The 27135-nt window shown below is 54.0% G+C and overlaps 1 protein-coding gene across 8 annotated transcripts in view; it reads right to left on the bottom strand.

Annotated features, from left to right (window-relative positions):
• The window catches only part of DAB2IP (DAB2 interacting protein), a 105664-nt gene that overhangs the window by 40191 nt on the left and 38338 nt on the right, over nt 1–27135 (bottom strand). Inside the window, exon 1 of one of the 8 annotated variants that reach the window (XM_008579339.1) lies at nt 6362–6498. The exons of 6 other annotated variants lie outside the window; for them this stretch is intronic. In XM_008579339.1, coding sequence (XP_008577561.1) covers nt 6362–6498 — 137 coding nt within the window. Of the gene's footprint in view, nt 1–6328; nt 6499–27135 lie in introns of those variants that run through there. One more of the 8 variants, XM_008579336.1, reaches the window with a different exon arrangement.

Genomic DNA, 27135 nt, shown 5'->3' with positions numbered 1-27135 from the left:
AGGCCTGGGCCAGATGGATCAGGGAGCCGATGCAGTGGGGAGAAGGAAGAAGGAAGAAAGTCCCGCTTGGGGGTAGGGGGTGAAGACGACATGGCCCCCAAATCTCAGTGCAGCCCCACCCAGCCCAGCCCAATGCTGGGCGACTCAGAGCAAAGGCCGAGCTCCTCAGCTCAGAAAGCTTTTCAGCAGCGCGGGCATTTCCCGGTTCTCAGTGGAGCATACCAGAGGCTGCGTCGTGGGCAGGAAGGAGCGACTACCAGATGCTCGTGGGCAGGAAGGAGTGACTGCCCCCGGGGTTCCTATCATTTTAAAACTACAAACAGCAACCGCATTCCTCCTGCTTTCCTACTGTTTAGCAGGACTATCCTAGGTGCTTCCAGGCTCTGGGTTGGCAGCAGACATCGGTGCAGAGGGACAGAGATACCATCCCCGGGGAACTCCTGAGTCGCTCCCAAGACTGGGCATGTGCGACAATCACACTCTGACTGGTGCCTGCTGCCGTTCCACTCACCCCGGCCTCCCCGCCCAGGAGGCTGGGCAGTGACCCTGAGGCTGGCAGCCTCATTCCTTCCCTCTTCCCCAGCCTGCCTCATTCCAACCTCCGCTCAGGCCACTCACCATCCCTCTGCTTGTGGCCGGGGCAGCCGAGCAGCCAGGCCAGCCACCCCGCTGCACGCTGTTTCCCACTGGCCACAGCCAGTCCAACCCGGCTCTGGTCCTAGACACACCACTCCAGCCCAGTCCGCTGGGACTAATCATGGCTAGTTAAACAAAGGCTGTGTTCCAACTCCTGGTAATGCGCTTTTAAAGGGCCGGTGTCCCATTGGGCCTGCCAGAGTCTTAAAGGTACAGATCCTCTTTTCTGTCCAGGAAACAGGAAAGCAAAGAAACACAAAACAAAACCTCAAAAGTTATAACCAAGATTTTGGAAAGAATGAACAATAGTAAAAATATCCTAACTTCACATGCAGGACCCAAAGAACCAAAAAACAAAAGCAATGAAGCTAATCCCAAGAGAAAGAGCAGACATGGCGGCCACCTTTGAACACCCAGTGTGCCAAGCACAGCACTCAGTGCTGTCTCACTCCTCATGGCATCTTCATGAGGCAGGCATTACCATCACCCCACCTTCCAGATGAGGAAGCTGAGGTCAGATGGGCCTCAGCAGATGGATGGCAAAGCTGGGACACAACCACAGGAGGTCAACCAAAGCTGATTCTTCCCCCCCTGCTCCCTCCCAAGAGGCCCAGCTTTCCCCACCCTGACCCCAAGCCCCACCTGTTCCACATCCTCTAACACCTTCCCCTCCTGAGAAAAAAGATGAGAAGCTGGGAGGATCTGCCACAGGCGCCCAACCACTGGGCTTTCAGTCTGGGCCTCAAAACCCTGTGAGGTCAGTTCCATCATCTCCTCCATCTTCCAAATGAGACTGGCAATCATGACTTCTGACACAGCACCAAAGGGAACACACAGACAACGCCAGGAAGAGGTGAGGGCAGGAGGGGTGGAGGGAGACAGGTCTTCCAGCCCTGCAGCGGTGGGGGCACTTCATACCCAGGACCTCAGTCTCTTCCTCAACAGGCTGTATGGGCAGAGGAGGCAGGTGAGGGGGACTGAGGCCGGTGAGGGGACCAAGACTGGTAAGGGGAACCGCCCTCCCAAGCCCAGGGCTCAGGGCCCAGGCACACTGGCCAAGGCCTTTCCACTGTCCACAGGAATGGACAGTGGGACAGAGCTGCAGAAGTGGGGACTCTCCTGGGACCCCTAGGCTCCAAGAGTGGGTAGGGCCTGCCCAGCTTCTGGAATAGGAGTGGGAAGGGGAGAGAAGGGAGAAAAGACTTGACTGCCTGGGCCTCAATACCCAGTCTAAGCAGCCCTCTAAGAAGGGTGGGCCACTCAGGTACCTGGAGCGGTTGTAGGTGCTGTTTGGCTATCCTGTCAGAAAAGCCAAGGCTAGGCAAAGTCTTCAAGCCCAACTCTGCAGGCCAGTCTTCAAGGACTTGGCACCCTCATTCTGTTTCTACAGAGCCTGAAAGCCAAATACATTTTAAGGATGTGTATGTAGCCTGGTGGTTAAGAACATGGGCTCTGAAGCCAGATTGAGTAGTGCCACTTGCAACCTGTGTGACCTTGGACAAGTTAAATCACCTCTTTGGGCCTCAGTTTCCTCCTCTAAAAAAACAAACACAGTAACAGTACTTACCTCACAGAGTGGCTAGGAGGATACAGAACAGAGGCTGGCTCAGAGAGAGTGAGCACTTATCTAAGGCCAACCTTTAGCTAGATTAAAGAATATGCTGGTAGGCACAAACAGGAAACTAGCTTCCTGGGTAGTGACCCTGAGCAAGTCACTTCCTTCTCTGGGCTGTAGATTCTTTCTGTAAAAGGACCCTCAGTGGCTACCAGGCGGGACTACCCCTCTGCCACCTCCCAGATGCCTGCCCTTCCCCACAAGGAGTCAGGCCAGAAGGCGATAAAGACTGAGAAAGGCTGGGCTGTAGCCCAAATCCTTTGAAGCCTGAAAACAGCCTGCGACAGCTGCCCACCCAGGCTACCTGAGGTCTGCTGGGTAGGAGGAGGAGAGCCAGGGGGGAAGCTATGGCCCAAAGCCACACAGGCCTGTCCAGAGGCAGCACAAGGCTTCATCTCTCCAGGTGGAGCCCCACCCCACCCCCAGCCTTTTGTGGGTCTTAGTTTCCCCACTCCTCACACGTGGTCATGGCGCATGACCTGAGCTCATTTTGCCCATGGGGAATTCTGCATCAGCCATATAAGCATCCCCAGAAGCGGCGGGCTCCCTTTGCCACAAGCATCCCCAAGGCTTGACGAAGGCTCAGGCCTGCCTCATCCTATCTTCCTGAAGCCTGATGCATGGGGGTGGGGGGGGGGGGGGGGAGGCGGGTGTCAGGCATCAGATCAAACAGGTGGTCAGGACGCAGGAGGAATGCCCTGTAGCCCTGGCAGAGCACAGGACCACTATTCCTGAGAGGCAATGGGAGACCTGGGTGCCTTAAATCCCACCACCATCACCACTTCACCTACAGGGTTCAGCAGTCAGTAAGGGGAGGACTGGGGGAGTTGCAGGCCAGGGTTGCAATTGTGGTTGTGTTTTTTAGCAACTGTGGAACTCTGAGCTAGTCTGCTTACTTTCCAGAGCCTCAGTTTCCTCATGTGTAAAATGAGGTAATACAGTATCCCCTCTAGATATCAGATGTAAAAACACGGTTAACCAGATGCAGAAAAAGCACTAACAAAGCAACTGGGAACCCCAAAGAATCAAATATCTGAGAGTCATTCATCAATATACACTGAGAACCCACCAGGGGTCCATCAGACCCAGGCTGTTCCCAACCCTGCGCTGTCACCCGCCCCCAAGCCAAACACATTCTAAACTCTCTCCAGAGCCAGAAAAGCCTTGGGAGAAGGTAAAAGTCCCAGCCACCAAAATATTCTGTAAAAGACCTCAAACTTCTCTGGAAACCAAACACACAAAGGAGCCTTCCACAGAAATATTGTTAGTGTAATGGAAGTCTAGCTCTGTTATGGGAAAGACCCTTGGAGTGAAACAAGTTCCAGGATGCTTTCATTTAGGGGCCTTGCACCCAGACAAGAGATTGGAGCGAGGAAAGGGGTGACAGGGGAAAGACAGGGTCAGTGGACTCAGCATGGGTCAGAAAAAGTGAGACACATACAGGGTACTTAGCAAGCCGTCCACAGAGAGGGCCAGAAGAGGAGAAAGAAGGACTCAGGAAGCTGTTAAACCTCATCCTGGGGGGCCCATCCAGCCCTCCTGAATCAGGCTCTCTGGGGTTGTGCGAGGAGAGTTCAGATGCATGCGTAAGGTTGACACGCACCAGGTATGCCACTGGTGAACTGGGGCACGCTGATGGAGCCCATTTACACCCCGCATCTGGCCCTCCCTCTTGGCGTCCCAGACTGGCCCTGTTCTACGCACACCTCTGTCCACTGTCATCTCTGCCACCTCCTCACCTCCTTCTCCCATTCAACATACCTGTCCATTCTGACCCCACTGGCTCTCCTCCAGGTCACCAAAGGCCTTCAACTTGACAAAGCCAACCGCACAGTTTCTGTCCTCCTTCCTCCCTCCCTGAAGCACAGGCCCCCATGCTCTGCCTTCCTCTCTTACCTCCCTTCCTGGCACCACCTGTCCTCCAGGTGTGGGACTGTCTCAGGGCTCCTCTTCCTTAGCAAAACACTTTCCTTCGGTGATCTCATCCACTTCTGTAGCTTTAAACCTCCAGGTTGCTCATGGCTCCTAAATTTACATCTACAGCCTCCCCGCCTCTGAGCTCCAGGCTCACATACCTAAGTGCGGGCCTGACATCTCCTCTTGGATGCTTCACAGGGCCTCCCAGCCTGAAGTGTCCAAAGTGGAGCCAGTCACAACAGCAAAGCAAGGAGCCTCAAAAGCCAAGAACCCTCCCTCCTTTCCCTCACCTTCAGAATGCAGTCCATCAGCAAATCCTACCGCCACCTCCTCTGAAACCTCTCACACCTGCTTACTTCTCTCCACCATGCCCAGGCAGCCCCTTTGCTCCTCCCCACCACGACCTGGGGACTCAGAGGGACCCTTCAGAAATGCAAACCATACTATTTAACTCTTTGGCTTGAAACCCTTCAATTATCCCCCACTGCACTCAGAATAAATCTGCACTCCTCTGCAGGTGGAAGAAGCTGCAGGAGGGGCCTACCTACCCTCTGACCTCATCCAGCAACTCCCTGCACACTCCCACCCCAAGCCTCTGCTTTCCCACCTCAGGGACTTTGTACTGGCTGCTCCCTCAGCTAGGAGTTCTTGCTCCAGCCCACTCTCCCACAAACTGGTTTCTGGCATCCTTTGGAACTCAATTCTTCCCTGTTTCCTCCACAACAAGTCCTGCCCTGCCCCCCACCACTCCCCAGTGAAACACTTGGCTGGTTTCCTTCACAACATCTTGCTCATTCAGGCAGCAAGTATTTATTAAGTGCAAACTATGTGCCAGGCACTATTTTAGGCACTGGGAATACAGGTGCTGAATAAAGCAGACAAAACTCCCTGACTTACATTCCAGTAGGGGAACTTCACCTAATCTGGAATTACTTTGTATCTCCACTTATTTATTCTTATCAGTCTCTCTGGCCAGAAGGTAAGGTCTGCATGGCCAAGGGCTATGTCTGTTGCATTCCTGTGTCCTAAGAGAGGGGCTGACATGGTGTAAGACCTTGAATATGCAAAAACAAAGATCAAACCCAGAAAGACAAGAAATCAAGAGGCAGGCCTTCACGCCTCCATTGGCAGGTGAGAAAGGAAAGGCTACCCCCCAGGCTGTCAGGTGAGAGGAAAGGCTTCTGTGGATCCCCAGTTCAGCAGCCTCACTACTTCTGGGGGACAGACAGGTGCCCAAGTGGCAGTTTCCTCTGACTGCTGGAAAACAGATGACTGCAGCTCTACGCGGTCAGGGAAGGCTTCTTGAAGAGGTGAGATCTGAACAAGGCCAACCCACAACCCCTCCCAAATCTAGGGAGAAGGAGAAAAACAAATTTGTGTTTTAGGGCTCTGATGCTCCTTGCTCTAGCAGGGGAAAAAAGAAAAAACCCTGCTCCAAAAAAAACCCTTTACTTTTTATTAGTGTCTGGATCAATAAAAGTTTTAGGACTAAAGATTCTCATGCAATACTAACCACAAGAGAGAGAGACTTGGATTATTAAATCTGTCTGGGAAAGGCAGCGGCTGGCAGAGCCGAAGGGCGCTGGAGCACCTGCAGCTTTGCCCTCGTGCTCACCCAGGTGGGAGCTCCAAGCTACTGGTGCACCCTCCCAAGGACCCTCACTGGCTCCACAGCCTGAGGTAAAGATCCCCTCCTGACAGCCCACCTTCCCCACCCAGACAGCTCCCAGGCACCCCTCTCCCGTTTCTACCTCCTCTGTGCTGCACTCTCGGGCTTCTTCACTTGCTCCACCCCCAAGACTTGAAACCCCTGGAGGGTAGGGGCTTGGTTCAGGGAGGAAGAGCCAGTGTAGCAAACCCATCCCCCATCTTCACTGTTCCTCCCAAGCCCCAAGGGGGTCCCCCAGGTCCAGCAGGGCGTGCTCTGAGGATGGGCCTGGGTGAACCAACTGACCATTCCAGTGCACCCACAGGCTGCCCCAACAGAGGGTCATATGGGGGGGAGGTAGGGAGAAGCACACCTCCTTGGAGACATCCTCTCACTCTCCAGCCCCGACTCACTCCCATCAGAGGGCCTGGCCGGCTCCACACCCAGCTGAAGACCCACCTGGCCAGGAGGAAGTTTTCGTGCCGCCCTGCCCCCCCCAGCCACGCACAGACCTTTGCTGTGGGAGAGCAGGCCTCTCTGCAGACCTGGGTCTGGGCAACCGCGACCCAAGAGCCAGATCTAGCTTCCGAGGATGGCCGGGTCTCCACAGAGGAGCCTCTCCTGCCCGGCCCAGAATCTTTCCGAAGTTGTTACCGAGGAGTCCGAGGCCACAGAGGCCCATCCCCGAGGGTGTTGCACGCCCAGGCACCTCTCCTGGCCAGATTAGGGGGCCTCTCAGCCAGGGCCACCATCTAAGAGTTGAGCCCAGAAGGGCTTCCCCCTTTCCGCAAGGCACACGCTGAATCTGTGTCTTCCAAGTTGAGATTCCAAAGATGACTTAAAAGAAAACAGTAGTGACAACATCTACATATTTCCGGGTCCTCCAGGGAACAAGTGGAAAATTACAGTCTTCCCTACAGGTAACCACATGGCACAACCTCCAGGTCTAAGAAGTCTAGAAAGCCTCCCAGAAATCAAACGGTTGCCTCCAAAAAGGAGCACGCCTTCCTCCCAGGACCTCTGGCAGGGAGCGGGCCTCAGCACAGCGCTCTGGGTCCAGAAAGCTGGAGGAGCCTTCTTGAGAGGTCCCTTCCAGGCTCCTCCCCTAAAAGGCTGGCTCTGCCCAGGGTCATATCCTGCCCGAGTCCCGCCTCCGGACCTTTACACCTGCCATTCCCTCGGCTCCTCCACAGCTCTAGGCAAGGCAAGTTTCTTCTCATTCTAGTCTCAGATCCAAAGTCCCGTGCTTTCCCCGACCACTCCAGCTAACAGGACAACTCCCGCCCCCACCCCTGTTATCCCCCCGCTTTGTTTTCTTCACAGAACTGACCTGAAGTCATCTTGTTTGTTTCTCGCCTTTTCCCCACCATGAGAATGTCAGGTCCACGAAGACAGGGGCCTGTTCATCCTACTAAGCCCAGCGCACCTCGAAGCAGCGCCTGGCACAAAGTAGGCACTCGACAGATGTACTGAATGAATGAATGCATTTTGCTAGCTGGTTGAGATGGGCCAGTCAGAGCTGTGTTTAGCAGAATGGGGGAAACCAGAAGCCTCGAGGACTTGCCAACGTGACCTCTCCCCACCAACGCCCCTCCCAGAGCATTCCAGACTTCCAGCAGCCGGCGCCACGCCCCAAACGCTCCCCAGGCCGGAAGCGGCCAGCCCCGCCCGCAGCCCTCCAAAGCCGACCCTTCCTTGCCCAGGCTCGGTGGCGGGGGACATTCCGCGCGGCCAGCTGCCTACAGCTGCAAGCACTTTCTGCTAACGACCCGCCGCCGCGCTCCGCTCCAGGGCCTCCGCCTTGCAACCCCTCTCCCACCGGCCCCGACAGCCACTCACTTGCCGGCGGCCCGGCTCCCTGGGCACGCCCTGCCACGGGAGGGAGACCAGGTCCAGGCAGCCCCCGCCGCCCATAGAGGCCCCGCCCGGGGTTCGTAGGGCTCAGACCGGCGCAGCCAGGAGCCCCACCACGGCAAGTACCCATCCTCCCCCGCACTTCCATGCAGACATTTCAAAAAGCGAACACCAGCAGAGGTACAGGCAAGGCCAGGGGGTTGCCTACCATGGTCACCCACGCAGAAGGGCGGAGGGATTCTCCACCCCGATTTGGGATTAGACAGCCTTCCCCCAACTGGAAAGAACACTGGGTTCCCAGGCAGCAGCCCTGGGTTTAAGTGCCCGCTCCGGGGTGGTTTTCCCTTCTGTAGGGAAGCTTCACCGCTCCGGCAGGGCAAAAGGGGAGGGGTTAAGTGCAGACAGGGAGGAGACAAGCTGACACCCGAGCCCAAGTGCCACCCCACCGGCCACACGCAGCCCTCACTGAATTGACACCCAAGCCCAACCCGACATTTTTGCCTGGGGTCACCCTCCTTTCCCACCCTAGAGAAGCCACAGCAAGGGTTTCCACATCTTGAGCCTCTACCACGTGCTGGACATCATACCTCCTTCCTTTACAGCCACCACCCAGAGGGGGCCAATCAAACCGAGGACTCTCCAGGGTGCTGCTACATAGCTTCCCGACGCGATGGACTTGTGGAATCCCTCGGATAAACAGAGGCCTGCAAGAGACCACTCCTGACCAGCTCCGGCCTCTATTCCTGAGGCACCACAGACCCCAGTTCAGTCCATGGCAATTGTAGCCTACCCCAGTGCCTCGGCAAACAACTACTGAGCTCCTATTAAGCACCAGACTGTATCAGGCATCTACTGTGTGCAAGTAGGCACAATATAGTCTGGGGCAGCTGGAGGACTGATGAAGTTTACTGTGGCCCCAGTAGCCACCCCAAACCTGGAAGGTCCCTGACTCACTCCATCCCCTTCTGGGTCCTAAGCTACTGGCTCGGCTGTGTTCTGGGCATAGCTTCTGACCAGAGGTGAGCCAACACCATCCCATCTGCTCAAAGCCCCAAAGCCCAGAGGGCTCTCCCAGAACCCCCAACAGGGCTCCTAGCCAGAGGTGCACTTAGTGGTTCCCTTCCTTCTGAGGCAAGGTTTTCCCTCAGAGCTTTCATCTCTGTTTATCCAGTCTTAGAAAATGTAATAGCAGGGGAGAAAGAGGTGAAGATGTAAACACAGAGAGGTCCTGGGGCCAGAGAAGCCCTTTTGGCTCTACAGCAGCCAAAGCAACAGGGCAGAGCACATCTCCTGAGCGCCACCTCTAAGCACCTCCTCCAGGGTGCAGGCTCCAAGCCAGGCCTCTGCCACTGATTTCATGATCATGGCAACAAACAGGCAAGGCAGATACTGTGACCACTTTACAGATGAAATCAAATCCAGAGAAGCTAAGTCACTTGCACATGTGGACCAAACTACATCTGAAAGCAGGTGTGCCTCACCCCAACTGCTGGCACCTATTACTTGTCCTTTCTTGTCTTCCTCCCTAATTCTAATACCCCTTCCCCCTGGAAGCCTTCCTAGATTTCCTCCAGACAGAAAACCATCCTGCTGGTTGATCCGCATAGTTCTAATATCTTGTTATAACAAAACAGGGCCCTATGACAGGGCCTCTTGCTCCGCATGGCAGTTGTCATAGGAGGGGGTCACAAGCTGACAAGAAATGAACCTGCATGGGGGGGGGGGTTGGAAGATGTGCCTCCAAAGTTGTGCTCCCACACTCACCAGCTGTCTGACCTTGAATAAATCACTTTTCTCCGTACTCTCCTGGCCTCAGCTCAGATGTCTGCAAAACATCTTGCAGATTCCTTTCAGAGTCATCTTTAATAATACATAAAAGTACAGAGTACTTAGTGACCATCCTTGGCCACACGTAGGTGGGGGAATTTCAGAGGCTGCCCCAACCCAGTAACTGCTGGTTCTAGCACCTCCCATGGCCCTGGACACCCACAGAACAGGTCTGGATCCCTGGGCCTTCCTCATCGGTAGGTCCTACACCTTCCCCCCGTGCACTCCTCACCTTTATACCAATCCCAACCAGCCCTGCTTTCTTTCCTCCTCTTCCCCATGCATGCCCTCCCTTCCTCACGCCCATACCCTTGCTTCCACTGTTCTCCCCTCTTGCCCCCAATTCTAATTTTCATTCACCTTTCAAGGCCCAGCCCAATTGTCCCCACCTAGGGGAAGCCTTCTCCAGTGTCCCCAGGTACAGGGATGTGCACAATCTCTCACTCTCTCTTCCTGAATTTCCAGCCTGACTCTTCTTCTGGGTACTGCTGGCTGCTCTGTCAGGCCCTCCTCGGGGTCTATTCATCTCTGGTTCCTCACGGCCAGGGGATTCAATAAATGTGTCATGGACAAACGCATCCTTCAGGTCAGTCATCTCCCTGGAACTCAGAGCCCTTATGTCTTATTTTCTTTCAGATCTGAGGATGTCCCCACCAATTGGTCTAGGCTCTCTGGGGGACTCTAGAACCCCCCTCCCTCAAAGAGCTTCCCATTTCCAGGCGTGACAAGAGAGTCAGCCCCAAACTACCAACAAATACTCCCAGGGAATGCTGAACATCCCCCTGGGGAGAGAGGTGCTCACATCCTGGGAGGGGAGACCTTTCTTGTGGCCACGGCTCTCTTCTTTCTAAGGCTAAGCAGAGGACAGAGACCCTTTCCAGGGGAAAGTGCTGCTGTAACCCACCCACTGCCTCAGGATGAGTCTGCAAGACAGAAGCTGATACAGAACTGGAGAGGGAGTAATGCAGAGGACAGTCAGCCCAGGGCCTGGCTGTTCATGGACACGGGCTTCTGAAGAGACCCCCACTGTACTCAGCTGACCGTGAGAAAGCAAACTTGGTATGAGATTGAGGGCCAACTCTGGGAAACAGTCTCAGTGCACACCAGCTGTTAATTTATGTGAGCACATCTATGATTATGTGGCTTTATCATCATCAACAAACAACAAATGTGTCCTGGCACCTGCTATGTGCCAGGCCCAGTGCTAGGTATTTTACATACATTATCTCCTTTAATCCTCCAAAGAGCCATAAGCTGTGGGTAACCAAGCTATGTTTTACTAAAAAAACGAACCTGAAGCACAAAGAGATTGGAAGAGCTGTCCAAGGTCAAACAGTTAGTTTCTGGTGGGAGCCGGGATTCCAGACCCCTCGACAATCTTGTCCCAGCCTGGCTTTCTAGTCCAAGTCAGTGCTCACCTTTGCAGACCCTCTGCTCTCTGTTCCTGCCCCTCAAGCCCCCCACTCATCTTGTTATGAGTTGTGTGGGTGGTTAATGTACGTTGTCAGCCCACAGGCCTCCCAACTCCCTTCGTCCTCTCCACCTCTCAATACCCCCCAGCTCAGACCCCCCTGCCCTCTTCCATTAGGCCAGTCAGGCTCCTGCCTCCTGGCTACCTCTGCACTACCAGATTGGTTGCATCACCTCTGTCTGCCAGGCCCCCAACCAATGTCTTGTGGTGATGACTTCAGCTGGCAGAAAATTCTGGAACTTTTCCCCCACAGTGATGTGGACACGTTTGCTCCAGAAATGTAATGTTTCCATCAAAGTATTTAGGTAGAGTAAATTCCCACCCATGTGACACCTCCTCTGAAAAATATATAGTAAATTTACTCAAAAAAGCAATGAGACATGGTCAGCATTTCTCTTTCTTGGTTGTCAGATTGCCAAGTGCTAGGCAACACCCAGCATGGTGTGCCAGAGGCTGGATATTATCATGAGGCAAGAGAGAGAGGCTGGTTACAGTATATGAGCCTCGGACTGCTGGCTTCTATTGTACAATATGCTGTGGTCAGTCCCCCTCATCCCTAAGCCCTGTTCCCCCGAGACTCCAGTGCCACTCAATGGGCTCCCACCCAAGCCTATCTTCTGTGTTCCTGGGTAGGTCACCTGCTGGCCAGTCCCAAGTCCTGACCCCCCACCAGAGTGGGGCTTAGCCATCACCACACCATGTCTACCCCTGGGCCTGATGCCTGAGTTCACATGCATGCTTCCTGAAAGGTCAAGGAATTCAAACCTCCCTGAACTGTCCAACTGTCCTCTTACCCACTCACCAACCCTGGGACCAGAGACAATATTGTGGGGGTTATGGGGGGGGGGCTCCTGTTCTACACCTAGGTCTCATGACTGCCAAAAGAAGAGATCTAATGCCAGGCACTGTAATCTGGGTGCCTAAGGCCAGCAGTTGCTGGCTAGGTCCCAACCTGCCCCAGTCCACCACTGGGCAATCTGAGATAACTGTGAGGCAGGAGCAGCCCATGCTTGGGGAAGGCCCAGCTCTCTGCAGCAAGATGGAGGAGAGGAGGCAGGCCCAGAGGCTGCCACTTCATCCCCACTCCTCCATGCAGCCAGACAGCAATTCTGCAACAAGATGGCATCTACAGCCCCTTCCAGCCTCCCACTCCCCTTAGACAGTCCCTGCTTCAGGAAGGTAGAGAGGCAGCCTCTAGTTTTATTTCCCCCAATGTCTCCCAAGTGTCTGTTCCACGTGGACATCTCGCAGTGCTGCCATGTCTGATCTCCTCTCCATGACGTGTGTCAGAGGGAGGGATCGTTGTCTCCATTTCACAGATGAGAAAACAGTAAATGACCAGTCCAAGGCCACGCAACTAGAGAGTGACACCAGGATCCAGACAGGTGGACGAGACACATGGTCTCTGCTCTCAGGAAGCTGACACTTTAGTGGGGGAGGGGAAGGCACATAGACATTAGGGCCAATCAGAAAAATACATAACAGGCTGTGGGCCTGGAGGAGGCTGCAAGAGTACCAGTGCAGGGCTTGGCCCAACAGGGGACCTATAAAGACTGCAGGAACATCTCCAAATTCCCAGAGGAGCAGGTACTCGGGAAAGGTTTCATGGAGAGAAGGGCGTCCCAGCACATCCTCATTCTGAGATCTGTGTCCCCCACCAAGCTGTGTCCAGTACACAGTGCACTTGTTTCCAGGGGTGAACTCTGGGCACGCTGCTGGCAGACTACATCACATTTACATGAGGACAGCCCAGCTCTGTGAGGTGTGTTCATTCACAGAAGTGGAGTCAGGAGTGCAGAGTGGTCACGGTGCTTGCTCCAAGTCAGGCCTGCCTCTCCCACAAGCACTTCATTTCTCTGAGACTTAGTTTCTTCATCTGTAGAAACTCTGCTGTCAGAAGCACCTCCCCTGCAGACTGGTGTTGGGCATTAAATGCCTAATAACTGTAGCCTGGGTCCCGGGAGGTGGTGACCACGTGGTTCCAGACCCTGAACTTACACTGGCCCAAGGACCCTGCTCCTGCAGCCTCTCAGGTGAATGAGCAGAAGGTGACAGGTTTCACTCACCAGCTCCTCTTTTCCCAAGCCAGGCTTGCCAAGGAATAAGCCACCGATATGGAGTTATAATTGGTGAGCTCAGTGGCACAGAGCCCAGCAGCAGACCCGGTGGGTGATGGTGTTGCAGGGGAAACAGCTGAGCACAGCAAATATAGCCGTTGACCCAATTCAGTTCTGTTCTGCCTTCGAGAAAATAATTGAGTTTAAATGAATAGGTTTCCCATGTCCCCTCCGGCCTCGGGAAGGGTAGAAAAGGAGAGGGGGAGACAGGAACAACTCCCGGGCTCACTGTTGGTTATTTTTGAGTCATTAGGCCCGTGAAAGGTTTCTTTCTTTCCCTGGTGGCCAGTGGGGGTCAGACAGGACTGGGAGGCCGTGAGGTGGAGTGAAAACCACACAGGGTGGACCATGAGGATGGAGGTTTCCGTCCTGGCCTCACCCACAGCTTTGTGGAGTGGCCGGGTCAGTCCCCTCTGGGCGCAGGGCTCCTCATCTGGAGAGCGGGAGCCCCACAGCCCCACAGCCCCACACCTCCTTGGGCTGCTGGGAGGCACTGACCAGGGCCTTCCAGGGAGGAAAGGGGTCCAAGGGGAACTAGAGAGGGCAATTCTTTGCCCTACAGGATTCTAGGCCCGATGCCGCCATATCTGTTTTTTCAAGAGAAGCCAGAAATTTAGATTTTCAGGTGAATGTTTTAGGGATGTTTAAGCATTGGTAGCCAATTAAAAAAAAAAAATCAATAAAACTTTTCCATCCTGTCAGAACAAATGAAACCTGTCTGTGGCTACATCTGGCCACGAGCCACCGGTGTGCAACCTCCAATTTAATGACAGCCTATGTAAAGCCATTTATGACGTGCTAGTATCCTCCCCCCTGTTGACTGCCTTATAATTTCCTTTGGCTGAGAGGCCAGGCCCAGCCCTTCTGGAACAGGACAGGTGAGGGACACCCTCCCCCTCAAGGCCAGACTCCTTCAAGACCTCAGGGAAGAACAGGGAAGGGCTGCTCCCCCGCTTACTGAAGGAAGGCAGGTGCATATGCCGAGCCTAGTTCTGCCCAGTAGTTAGGGGCTTACCTCCTGCCCAGTCCCTAACTCTTTCCTTGGGTCTCAGCTTCCTCTTTGGTAAAATGAGGGTTTCTGAGAGGACCAAACGAGAAAGAGAAAGCTTAGGGATAAGAGGTGAGAGAGCAGGTGTCCCCAGAGAGGCAGTGCGGCAGAGTGGAAAAAGCCTGTGTGTGCTGGCATTTCCCTCTTGGCTGTGTGAGCCCAGGGAAGTTACCTAACCTCTCTGTACCTCCATCTCATCTTCTGTACACAGGAGATAAGAATCTTTGGGACACAGAGCTGTTGTGAAGATTAAATGAGATGACTGTCAAGTGCCTGGTAGGATGCCTGGCCCATAGCAAGGATCCAAAAAAATGATAGGCATTATTATTACTGCTGTTGTTATCTGTAGCGAAAAGCATGCCAGAGAATTCTGACTAGGTAATTACGATAATGTAACACAACCAGGCCAACTTGTTAACAGATGAGGCCACCTATAATTAGCACAATCATTATGTATGCAAATGGTGCTGCTTAGATGCTGGGGAAGGGTGTTCTTTGAAGTGTGTTTAAACAACCCCTGTCCCCTGGCTGCCCACCCTCCCCAAATCTTGTTTACGCTATTAATTTCATTAGTAAACATTTTCTTCATAAAGCAAGATAGAATTCCACAGCAGTACGTATTCAAATCAGCGAAGTTTTAAACCATCCGAGGCCCCGCCCACCGCACCTGGAGTCATTTGTGAGGCCTGTTCTAGGGCTCCTTGGCCAGCTGCCTCCCCAAGCTCTTTCTTTCCTGATAGGTAGGGCAGGAGACGGCCACTAACGTGCTCCCCTCTGACACTGGGGGCGGGGGCTGGGGGAATGTGTTCTTGGCAGGGAGCATGCCCCGTATTATAGGAGAAGAGGATCTCAATAGCACTAACATGACCTGTGAGCTCCCCATGAGCCAGCACTGGTAGGCATACCATGATGCCCGTCTTACATCTGAGAAAAACCAGCCTCAGAGAGATTTAGAGAAGTAATTTACCCAAAGTCGCACAACTAGTAATGTGTAGGAGAACTGGATTCGAGCTCAGGTCAGTCTCCTCCCTCTGGGGTCTGCTCGTCTGGCTGTGCCCGGAAACTGGACTCAGCACAGACTTTCCTATTTGATGAGCACACAGAGTACGTTCATCCAAACCCGACCACAGAGTCTTAGAACTGGGAGGCATCCTCGGAGACCGGCCTGGGTCTTGAGGTGGAGAAACACAGGCCAGGGAGATCCTGTAATTTGCCCAAGGTCCCCCGGCAGAAAGAAGAGCGGGGCCTCAAACCCAGGGCCTCACACCCCAGCACTTCTGCTCTTGCACATTTACATCTTTAAAAACAATTCAACAATCCCCCCCACCCCTCAACACCTGGGTCGGTCCTTTGAGCTTCCCCATACCTCTTGGGCCCAGCACAGACCCAAGTAGACAAAAGATGCTCAAGAAATGTTTGCTGAACTGAAATGTTTTCTTACCAAAAAAGACAATGCTGTACAGCTGGACAAGGAAGGCGTGCCAAGAAAGAGGGTGGTGGTTCAGGGAGAAAGGAGAGAGCAGACCTCCCTCCGGGTGCTCCTGTCATCCCTCCGCACCTCCACTGCCACCGCTAAGGCACATGGGGTGCCTCTATGTGTACACACTCTGCGAAGCACCCAGTTTTTAAGAACACATTAATCCTCTAAATATCCTGGGAAGTAGGTACAATTATTGCTCCATTTTATAGGGAGGAAAAACTGAAATTCACACAGTAACCTGCTCAAGGCCACAAGCTGGGAAGTGGTGGAGCTGGGATTCACCACAGGCAGTGTGCAACTCAGGAGCCTGAACTATTATGTCAAGGTGGGCCAACGGGGAGGGGGGGAAGGGGGACGAGTGTCCAGACCAAGAGCAGGACACAATGCATTACCCCTCACAGCACTATATCCTGCCAGGGTCATTCAACTCATCCCCCCGCCCCCAGGCAAAGCTGTCAATTAACCTGGAGTATGGGATGTACTCTGAGACTGAGGCACACGGGCCTTTCAGAGCTGCCTAGGCCCAGCAAAATATTTTTTAGAGACCACCCAATATTCCTACTCCCCACCACCGCCCCTCCCCAGTCACCAGCATTCCAGGGGTAGGAACTGGAGCTCCTGGCAGTTTGCTGAGCTCAGCTGGTCTTGGCACCAGTTCCTGAAGTGCAGTATGGAGAAGGTGGCAGGGGGAGGAGACCATTCCGTTTTGAGGACAAAGGGGAATTCAGGGCTGGGCCCTTAATCACCAGCTCCCCCCAATCCCGACACCCTCCCATGCCCACCCTCACACACAGCCAAGGAGCTATTTCTAACATCACTGATCTGACCAGGCCCATCTCCTCTTAAAATCCTTCCCAGCTACTTTCAGGATCAAGTCCACACCCTCCTGCCTTCCCACTACCTTCCACCATTTCCCTTGCCCAGGCCCAACACACAACCACGGTGGCCAGTGAAACACAGCACCCGGCCTGCAAGCAAGCCCTGCCCCTCCTCTCCTTAAGGAAACCTTCCCTGAGCCTTCGCCTTCGTCTTCACCCTGTGGCCCAAGCACCAACTCCATGGAGCCTTCCTTGAGCCTCGGTGGAGTCCTCCCTCCCTTCTCTGTCCACCCATAGACCCTCAAATGTAGGGTCTGTTGATCCATCCTCCTCGTCCAGCCAGCAGGAGTCCTTGAGGGCAAAGACGGGGTGCACCTGCCCCCTCCACAGAGGAGGCACAGAGGGGGCATACAGGAAACGCTGGCTGGTATTTGCTGCACTGGGCTCCCCACCATCACTGAGGCCATATCTAAGGGTGACCCTTGGAAGTGGAGTCTCTTGGAGGTGGACCTGAACATAAGCCCCTGAGCCAGGTCAGGCTAAAGCCCACCAACCAGCTCTCCCATCCCGGCTCATTAGGGAATATGGACAGTGCCAGACCCAATCTTTCCATGGACGTCTGACAAATGGCTGTGTCGAGAATCACAGGAGATGAAGTCATCGCTCCCAGAAAGAGGATGATTAAGAAGATGTGATGACAACACAAACAGCAAGGCTGGACACACACATACACACACACACACACACACACACACACTCACTCTCTCTCTCTCTCTCTCTCTCTCTCTCTCTCTCATTGTGTGTTTCTCAGCCCTGGGAAGCTGGGCCAGGCCTGAGCTCCTCTGGGAAACAGAAATGGTGCCAGGAGCCAGAGCCAGCACAGGGAGCCTGGAGGCAGACGCCACAGACGGTCCTGGGGAGTGGCCTGTGCCCAGGGGTGCTTTCCTCAGGGACTATCTTGCAGGGGCTCCCAGGCCTGGCACTTGCTGAGGTCCCCTGCTGCTTTCGGGCCCACATGGTTTCTTTCTCACTCCTTTCTTGGCCCCACCCCTCATCTGTTTCCAGGGTAAAATCCCATCACCCTTTTTGGCCTCTCACATTCCTCCTACACTTGCTGGAGGGCAGGCCTGACTAGACTCCTGGGGTTCGGAGGGGGGGGGGGCAATGGCTAAGACAGGGCTCTGGGGCCACAGAGACCAGGTTCAGATCCCTTAGGCTAGTAGCTGCTCCTTCCTTTTGTTATTCCTGTCCTGGCTCTGTACTGCTGCAGCTGTGTGACCTTGGGCTGGTCAACCCATCTCTCTGAGCTTAGTTTCCTCATCTGTAAAGTGTAGACGGCATGTGCCTACCTCATGGGGTAAGATGGAACAAAACAAGTTTACTTGTTCATTCACTGACCTTGTGTTGGGCCTCAGTCTAGGTGCTGGAGACATATCAGGGAATCAGGCACAAATGTCCTACTCTCACAGGGCTTACAGTCTAGTGTGGGAGAAGTACACAAACACAGGTACTGGGTGTTTGAGTTCATCGGGTGAACTCAAGTGCCAGGAAGAAGCACAGAATGGGGGCCAGGCTAGAGGCAGGAAGGAGGCATGTGTGGCAGCTCGGTTGGGATGAATGCTTGAATGCAGCGAGGGAGCAAGTCTCATGGGCATATGGACAAAGAGTGCTCCAGAAAGAGGGAACAAAAGGACAAAGACCAGGGCTGGAGCAGGCACTGGGGCTAGTGAAAAAGGTAGGCAAGAGCTGGCCATGAAAGGGCCACAGGAGGAGCCTGGAGAAGAGTCAGGAAGGATGAGCAGTCCTGGGGGTGGGTATTTTTCAAAGACTGCCCCAGCCCCTGGTAGAGAGTGGACTGAAAGGGGTGGAAGTGGGGAGACCAGCCTAGGGGTCGGCTTCAGGTGGGAGAGGACGGTGACAGTGGTGGCAGCACATACAGCAGTCAGGTGCTTGGTGCAATGTGAACTCTCAATAAACATTCCTTCTTATTGTCCCTACCAATGTCCTCATACCATCAACATCCTCAGTAGTCCAACCCTGGTCTAGGATCTCCTGGTCCCAAAGCTGAAAGACTGTCAGGCAGACCCTCATGAGAGCCCTGGGAGGTGGGCAGGGCTCCTTGCCCCACTTTACAGATGACTGAGTGCCTCGTATAAGGTCTCCCAGTCAGTGACAGACAGGGCCAAGGTGCCCTTAGCCAGTGCTCCAGCCAACCTGGGTCTCTACCCTAAGCAGACACCAGTCTCCCGCCCCAGGGCCCAATCCTCCACCAGCTCTGTGTCTTAGTCCACACAGGCCCTACATGGGAGAAAACATTACACATGCCAAATGAAACAACAGCACCAGGTGCCTGCATCACACAGACTGCAGAGTTTTTTCCCATCCACAAATTTCTCACTTGCTGAGAGGGAGGTGCTGTGAGCCCATCACATGAAAGCAGGGCAGGGAGAGCTCCTCCAAATCTACCTTATGACCCACTTCCTCCAGGTGCTTCCCTGAGCCCAGGCCACACTCCTCTCTGGGCCTGGCTGCCACCCCAGCCTCAAAATACTCCCTTAGGACCAGGTTCCAAGGCCTGGCATGGCCCCCCTTCTGAGCACCAGAGAGAGCCCTGTTAGAGCCACAGGTAGAGTCTCAACAGGGTGCAGGTGCCTCTCCCACCCCAGGCTGGGACTGCAGCTGGTTCCTGTCCCTGTCCCCAGGGCCGGGCATAGGTAAGCAAAAACAGAAATAACCCAATCCTGGGCTGGCCCGTGGCTCATTCGGGAGAGTGTGGTGCTGATAACACCAAGGCCACGGGTTCAGATCCCATATAGGGTGGCCGGTTAGCTCACTGGGAGAGCATGGTGCTGACAACACCAAGTCAAGGGTTAAGATCCCTTACTGGTCATCTTTTTTTTTTTTAAAAAAAAATAAAAAAAAAAAGAAATACCAGGTTCCAAGGCCTGGCATGGCCCCCCTTCTGAGCACCAGAGAGAGCCCTGTTAGAGCCACAGGTAGAGTCTCAACAGGGTGCAGGTGCCTCTCCCACCCCAGGCAGGGACTGCAGCTGGTTCCTGTCCCTGTCCCCAGGGCCGGGCCTAGGTAAGCAAAAACAGAAATAACCCAATCCTGGGCTGGCCCGTGGCTCATTCGGGAGAGTGTGGTGCTGATAACAACAAGGCCACGGGTTCAGATCCCATATAGGGTGGCCGGTTAGCTCACTGGGAGAGCATGGTGCTGACAACACCAAGTCAAGGGTTAAGATCCCTTACTGGTCATCTTTTTTTTTTTTAAAAAAAAATAAAAAAAAAAAGAAATAACCCAATCCCAAGGGCCCCTTGGGGGAGTCCTGTGTATACTAGAAACCCTGGAACAGCCAGCCTGCCTGCCTCCTTCTTTCTCTGCTGGCTGGATGGAGCAGCCCGTGGCCTCTGAGTGTATGTGAAGCTGCTAGAAAATGACATTCCCTCTTCCTTCCCCTATCATGGACTGCCTGGATAGTCACCACCACCCTCAGAGCTGGGGGGCTTGAAGGGTGTGTGTACTGGGAGGGAGGACTACACACCACTCCCCACCTAAGGGTTCTGGGCCAGAACAGCCAGGCTCCTTCCCCTACCCTCTCCACAGGCCAAGGAGAAGAATAAGCCGAGTGACATGTTCCAAGCATACAGACATTGATCATATTTTTTTCTGAGCCACAGGAAAAAGCCCCCCACCCAACAGCTCGTAGTGGTGTTTGGTGGCGTGGGAGCTTCTATGGTGGAAGTGGTGTAGACGTTCTTTGGCTTTTTGCTTTACACTGACTGCAATTTGCTACTCTGTGCTTAAACTTTTAATTATCTTTATATGGAAAAGAAGACTTAAAAGTAAAGAAAAACAAAGTGAGTGAGAGGGCCGTGAAGAGGAATTTGGCAAGTGTTGGCTCCTGTACCTCCCATGACCCCTGAGCTCCTGAAGGCCAGTCCTGCCTGCCTGGGCCTCCCTCAGAGAGGATAGGGCAAGAGGGTGGAGGAGGCAGGGCTGGGAAACCAGCCAGGAGCCCCCCCGGTCTCCTACAACATGGCATTTGGGGATGGCAGAATCACTTCGCCTCTTCCCTGGCCACCTCCCACCTTGGCTGCCTTGCTCGCCTTTGCAGACACTGGGACTGGACCCCCGCTGGCCGTCCCTATGTCTGTCTGCTCCACCAGAGGGGCATCATGGGATTCAGTCATCTTTCTGTCTCTGGCCTGAGGCCCTGCCAGGAGCCTAATGAAAGTTTCTCCAGACAATCTGAAGGACGATTTACGCAGGTAATCTGTTAGGAAGAAACTGAAATGTGAATTAGAGAAGGAGTGGCAGACAGGGCACAGAAGCAGAGAAAAGGGGAAAAGTTACGGCTGCAGGCCTAAACAGGAAGACACCCAGACAGGCTTTGGCCAGAGTAGTTCAAACCCTCTGAAAAATGCAAGACCCCTGCAGGAGAGAGCAGGGCGGGAGGAAGGCAGGAGGAGCCCCTTTCCAGGGTTTGGAAGTGTCTGTGAAGGCACTCCTGCACAGAACTGCCTGGCTGCAGGGGAGGTCCTGTGCATGCACTGACACCCAGATGTGGACTTGGCTGTGTAGTTACACCTTTGCTGATGATCGGGATACCACGTGTCCCTGGGGGTTTCTCTTAAACACTTATGACCTTTCCCCTGAGCTCCTGCCTGGCCAAAGCCTCTTGTTCATGTGACAATGCCAGGCGGAAGCACCTGACTAAGCTGGTGGACACAGCTGGAGGCTCTCAGGGCAAGTCATAGGTCAGGTCTGCAGCCTATCTTCTCCTCCAGGGCAGCATTTCACATCAACGAGGCCCAGCCCCTCCACAAAGTGAGCAGGCTCCCACAATCAGGTGCAGCCTGTCAGTTCTGTGCCCCACTTCGCTTTGCTCCAGTGCCCTGGCTGGCCTGAAAATGCTCATGCAGAGTCCCCACCACACCTTTGTCTAGGTAGCTGCCTCACCAGGAAGGCCTTGCCTACACTCCCCGCTGCCCAACTGGGTTTTATCCAACCTTTAAGATAAAGGTCTCTAACTAAAGAGTATGGGCTGTATTTGGTCAACATTCATGTTTTGTTTAGCCCACACAGTGTTTGACATTTTTAAGGTTTGAATCAAATGCCAACACTTAAAGATGTGAAATTTTAAAATGTCATTTAAAAAACTACATTTCTGGTTTCTCTTATAAATCCAAAGTCCTGCCACCAAAAGGCCCAGTGCTATGGTGCAGTGACCATTGCCCTCCTGAGTAGAACATGCACTTTCCACATTGCCACAGCTGTCTTTACAGCTCTGAACTGCCTCAGCTAGGGGTTCCTGTGTCACAGCAGGCAGGATGTAAGGCAGGACCCACAGCACATCAAACCTCCTCCCAGCACCTGGCACACAGTGGGGACTTGCTTATTTTTTGTGGAATAATGAACAAATACACAATGCTTCACTGTGCCCAGGATTTCCTGATTGCTATACCACTTCCCTGTAAGACCCCAGCAGGGACAGGGGAACACCGTTCGCTCCTGCAGTCCCCTCCCACAGATGGGCACCCCTGCAGCAGGACGCTAGGGTAAGCCTTCAGGCTGTGTGCAGATCTCTCCCATCATTATCTGATCTTTCCTTCAAAAGCTGTGCCTTCCAGAGCCCAGTCAAAGTAAGAGCAGTGATCCTAGCATCTCCCCACCTTCTAAAAGAGGTGGCAGGATTCCCGGCCAGTCCATGGACAGTGATCCCCAGGACTTTTGTTAAACCCAATAGGAGAAGTTCGGCAACAAGAACTCACAAAGCCAAGGTTTCCTCGATGACCGCCTGCAGGAAGCCTGTCCCTCTTTGAAGCTGGTAACCAACTCTTCCCTTTTTCTTTCGAGTAAAGGAAACCCCATAGGGTTTTCAAGGTCAGAGTCGCCTTGGCAGGAAGGGTCTCTTTGTTCTCCTGCCTCTGATTTACCCCAAACACAGACAATTGTCCCCGACAACCAGGTCCTTTGCAGAGGCAGAGGAAGCCCCTGCTTGGGCTGGGGTGGAACAATGACGAAGAAGAGCCAGGTCCCTACTGCAGCCCCCCCAGGAGTCCTGCTTCCCGGGATACGAATTCTCTGTTGGCCTGGCTTCCTTGCCAGCTGGGGAGCTCCATGTCTCACTCATAGTGGTTGGAAAGAAACAACTGTCAGCCCGAGAGTGTGCTCACAGCCCAGGGAGCAGACAGCGGCTTGGAGGATTGGCTTGGCCTGGCTCTGCCCCGCCCTGACTGACGATGTGACCTCCAGCTACTTGCCTCCTCTATCGGAGCTTCAGTTTCCTCATTTGGAAAATGGGGAAATAAATACCTGATCCGAGACAATAAACCTCCTAACGGGACCCAGAGGAGCTTTGTGAATCATAAAGTGCCATGCCAAAGTTAATTATTCCAGGGTCTGGCAGAGTGCCTGGCACACAGTAGGTGCTCAATGTATCATTCATGGTACAAACATTTATTGAGCTCCTGTACTGTGCCATGCTGTGTGCCAAGTGCCAGAGCCCCAGGACAGAGGCCTGGGCCCTGTCCATGGGAGGTTTGCCCTTCAATGGGGCTCACAGACAACTGTCATATCATGAGAACTGCAAGGAAGGAAGGAACCAGAGTGCTAGGGGACCCAGAGGGAGGTCCTAGGCTCCCCAAGGTGGGGGTGAGGGACCCAGGTCTTACAAGGGACTGTCCTCTTGGCTGCCAGCAAGCAAAGGCCAGAGTTGAGGCTGCGCAGGTGTAGGCTGCCTGGCATCGTACCAATTTCCCAACAGGACTAGTTAAAGAGTTACCAGGCTTGGTGAACAACCCAGTTCAGTGAAGGTGGCTCTGTGCACACACGTCTGTGCCATGTGCACCTGGACATGTGTGCCAGTGACCAACCTAACAATGTCATGGCACTTCATGGGCCACACCCTGTGTCACACCTTTTATGGGCACTCTCTTAGTCGGCCCCACACCTGGCTGGGGAGCAGAATACTGGGCCCCACCCCCCAAGAGGAGATGCCACCTGCCTCCAAACAGGTGGCAGCCACCAGCAGACTTAAGAGTCACGTTGCTCATGGTTCACATTCTGACTCTGCCCCTCACTGGCCCATGAGACCATGGTCAAGCCACCAAACCTCTCTACACCTAGTTTCCCCATTTCTAAAACAAGTGTAACTCTCAGGTTGTTGTGAGTACTAAGAGAGAAGGCACCTGGCATTCCAGAGGGAATGCTCGTCCTTGGGCCCATCCTCGGGCCCATCCTCCACCTAATCCAATACAGCACATCCAGGTGTCCAGGCCCAGCCCCCACCCAGCTTACCTCCTCCATCTTTGCCTCTTCTTCCCTGCTGCTCCCGGCCTTCTGAACCACTTATCTCTCTCCCAATGCTCCCAGCCCTTTCCCACCTCCCATAGCAGTATCATGTCCCAAGAAGTCAGGAAGGTTTTAGTCCTCTGAGCAATAGGCACTGGCTCACAGGGTTTCCTCTGCCTAAACGCCTTCTTCCCCCCTTCACCATCTGATGAGCTCATCCTTCTTTTAAGCCTCAACTCTTGTCTATTCTTCTGTGAAGCCCTCCCTGATTTCTGGAGAGCTGGCCCAACTCCAGCCCACCCCTACCCCTACCCCCCACAGAGAAGTGCACAAGGAAGGAGGTTCGGGTCTCCGACTCCTTGTGCATCTCCCTTCCTCACTCTTGGCCTCAGCTTCTCAGCCTCTGTTCCTGTAATGGGATCTCTATGACTTCTTCTCATTCTAAGAGTGAGCTTGGTCACGTGCTGTATTTTGGAGGTTCTGGAGGACTGGAAAGGAGCCAGTCTCTTGGTTTGTTCTACCAGGGAAGGTAGGACAAGAGCAGCTCAAGAGACCCCAGCCAGTGCTCTCAAGCAGCCCTGCTTGCTACCAGGGGGAGCAGATCCCATCATGAAGCACAGAAAACAGGCACAAAACACAGGGAACAAACTGAAGATCTCGAAGTCTGCCTGGGATCGGGGAGGGGGCCAGGGCCAGCTTTAAGCAGAAGAAGCTGGGATTTGAAAGTGGGAATAGCAAGGGGAAGAGAAGGAGGCATTTCAGAGACAGAATACAGCATGAGACAGGGAAGTCCATGCATAACGATGGCTAACTTCTCGAGCACTTGCTGTTTGCCAGGTGCTCTGCTAAGCATTCAGCTGCAAGTCCCACTTACTCCTCTCAACAGCCTTATGAGATGGGAACTGCTATTATCCCCCATCTTACAGAGTTAAGTAAGTTCCCTAAAGTCACAAAGCTGACAGGTGGTGGAGCTGGGATCTGAACCCAGGCATTCACCTGCAGTGTCTGTGTAAGTAAACAGGGAGACTGGGGCACGGAGGCTGGCGGGGTGACATGGTAAGGACGAGTCATTCCCAAGTGACTTGTTAAGAACTGCTCATCAGGCTCTGTTGTCCCTGTAGAGAGATTGTGCATGGCCCCCAACCCAGATCAGCGCTCGTTGATGAAAGCCCTCAAGGGTGACCTCACTCACGCATGGGAGCGTGCAAGCAGACAGGCATGCACAAGGACCCCGGCCCGGGCTCCTCCCTGCACCATCTGCCTGGAATCCACGCTGACTGATGAGCGAGTGAGCACACGCCTCGGAGGGAGAAGGGAGGACGCAGCCAGTCAGGAGCTGCGGCTGTCAGCGGCCACGCGACAGGCTGGCACAGAGCTGTTGCCAGGGCGGCCCAGAGAGTCTGCCTTTACAGGCACAGTGAGTTAGACCGGACTGCGTTCTCCTGGGTCACCAGCACGACCGTCCAGGGCCTCCCCACAGAGTGCCTGGCCCTTCTAAAACCTTACCACATAATGTCAGGGGCCTGGGAGGGGGGCTTGGGGCTTCTGGACCAGGAGTTGCAACAATCCAGGCTCATCTTGTGTTGGCCTGGACCTGGAGCAGCAGGAAGCCCCAGGGCTGGAGTGGGGAGGGTAAGAGGGAAAGAAGGAGAATGGCAGGAGGAAGGCAGGACTTTGAGAGGACTCCCTCCTACCCACCCACCCGGCAGGGTCAGACACAGCAACAAGAACTGGGGGTAGGGAAAAGCAACCCACTGGGACAGGCAAGGGAGGCTCCGGCCAGAATGCCCAGGGTATTGCTAAGTAGTATGTTATCCATCCTGAAACATATTAAGGTAAACTACAAACAGCATGATAAGCATATGTGTGTAACTGGAGTGAATCTACCCAGGGACAGGTTTGCAGGACCCCCTGATAAGGTATCCACAGGCCAGGGTAGCTACAGCAAGCCCAGTTTTCTGTAAAACTGCACAAAAAGGATGCAGTGTTTCCTCTCATGCTTAGAAATGTTTCCACTACTGTGATGAGCAGCTTCAAACGGGCTGGTTAAAAAGACTACATGGGCACCACCATCCTGTCTGTATCTGCCCTAAGATTCAGGCTAGCTCAGCAAGCCAACTCTTGGGAGCCACTCAGGGTGTAGAATTCTGTTTAACCCAGAGTCCCATCACTTAACAGAAGACTGTGGCACCTGTGCCAGTGAGGAAGCTGGTAGTTCCTGCCATGAGAACACCATGGTATGGCTGGGGGTGAAGCTGTGGTGCAAGGTGCTTCTCCGAGGGCAGGATGACACAGCAGGGGCTGCCCCGGGCTTGCAAGAGGCCCTGGGACTTGATACGTGCTACGTGTGTGCGCAGGGCAGAGCGCTGCAGGAGACTTGCCTTCACTGAAACGCTCTTCCTGGCAGTCAATGGGAGCAGAGGAGACAAGAGTTCCCACCCACTGCTAATCATTAGAGGCTACAGAAATCTACTAAAAACCCAACAACAGCCAAGTGGCCGCCCTGACTTAGAGGGGAAAGACACAGCAGGGATGACGGCAGTCAATGGGAGCAGAGGAGACAAGAGTTCCCACCCACTGCTAATCATTAGAGGCTACAGAAATCTACCAAAAACCCAACAACAGCCAAGTGGCCGCCCTGACTTAGAGGGGAAAGACACAGCAGGGATGACCGATCGGAAACGCGGGGTACTGAGTCACCACGCCTGCTACTGAGTGGCCCAGGAACGTGGTGAGGAACAGGTTTCCCAGGCTGGCCGAAGACCACGGTGGGAGCCATCAACCCAAGCTCAGAGGACAGCCCATCATCTACCTGCAGACAATAGAGCACCCATGAAAACAAGCACGGCACCCAAGCTGGGGCAGAAATTGAGGGATGTAAGACTCTCGAGTCCATCTGAGGGCCAGGTGGAAGAAAGGTGTGTGGGACAAGCCTTGACTTGGCACCTCCCGCTTCAACATCCACCCAAGCTCAGGCTGGCCTCAGTCTGTCACCAGGGAGGGACAGAAACTGCCCTTGAGGAGACCTGGATTTGGTACCCAGAGTCAGAGCTGCTACGGTGATTCTGAAAAACCACCTGAGTGGGTCCTGCCTGCCTGACTTTCTCTCTGGGGAGGGCACTGGCTCTGGGGGGTAGGGGCAAGAGCAGAAAGAGACCTCTGGGCACCACCTTCAAGAGGCCATTGGTGTCTCTCTCTGGCAGGACACAGGGTGGGGGTGCTGGGACAGGGCTGGATCCCCTCTATGCCCTCAAGGCCAGTCTCAGACCTGCCTGGAACCTCACAGGAGATGTCCTGCTATTTATTTGAAGAACTATACAGAATTCTTTTGGAAATGGAATCTGAGCAGGACAAACAGTCCTTCAATCAGCCCACATAAACAGCCTCTAGCCAGAGAGGGCTGCA

Source organism: Galeopterus variegatus, unplaced genomic scaffold, assembly GCF_000696425.1.
Source record: "Galeopterus variegatus unplaced genomic scaffold, G_variegatus-3.0.2 Scaffold1859, whole genome shotgun sequence".
NCBI classification, from domain to species: Eukaryota; Metazoa; Chordata; class Mammalia; order Dermoptera; family Cynocephalidae; genus Galeopterus; species Galeopterus variegatus.
The sequence above is the reverse complement of the archived record's forward strand: the minus strand, read 5'-3'. Positions and strand labels throughout refer to the sequence as shown.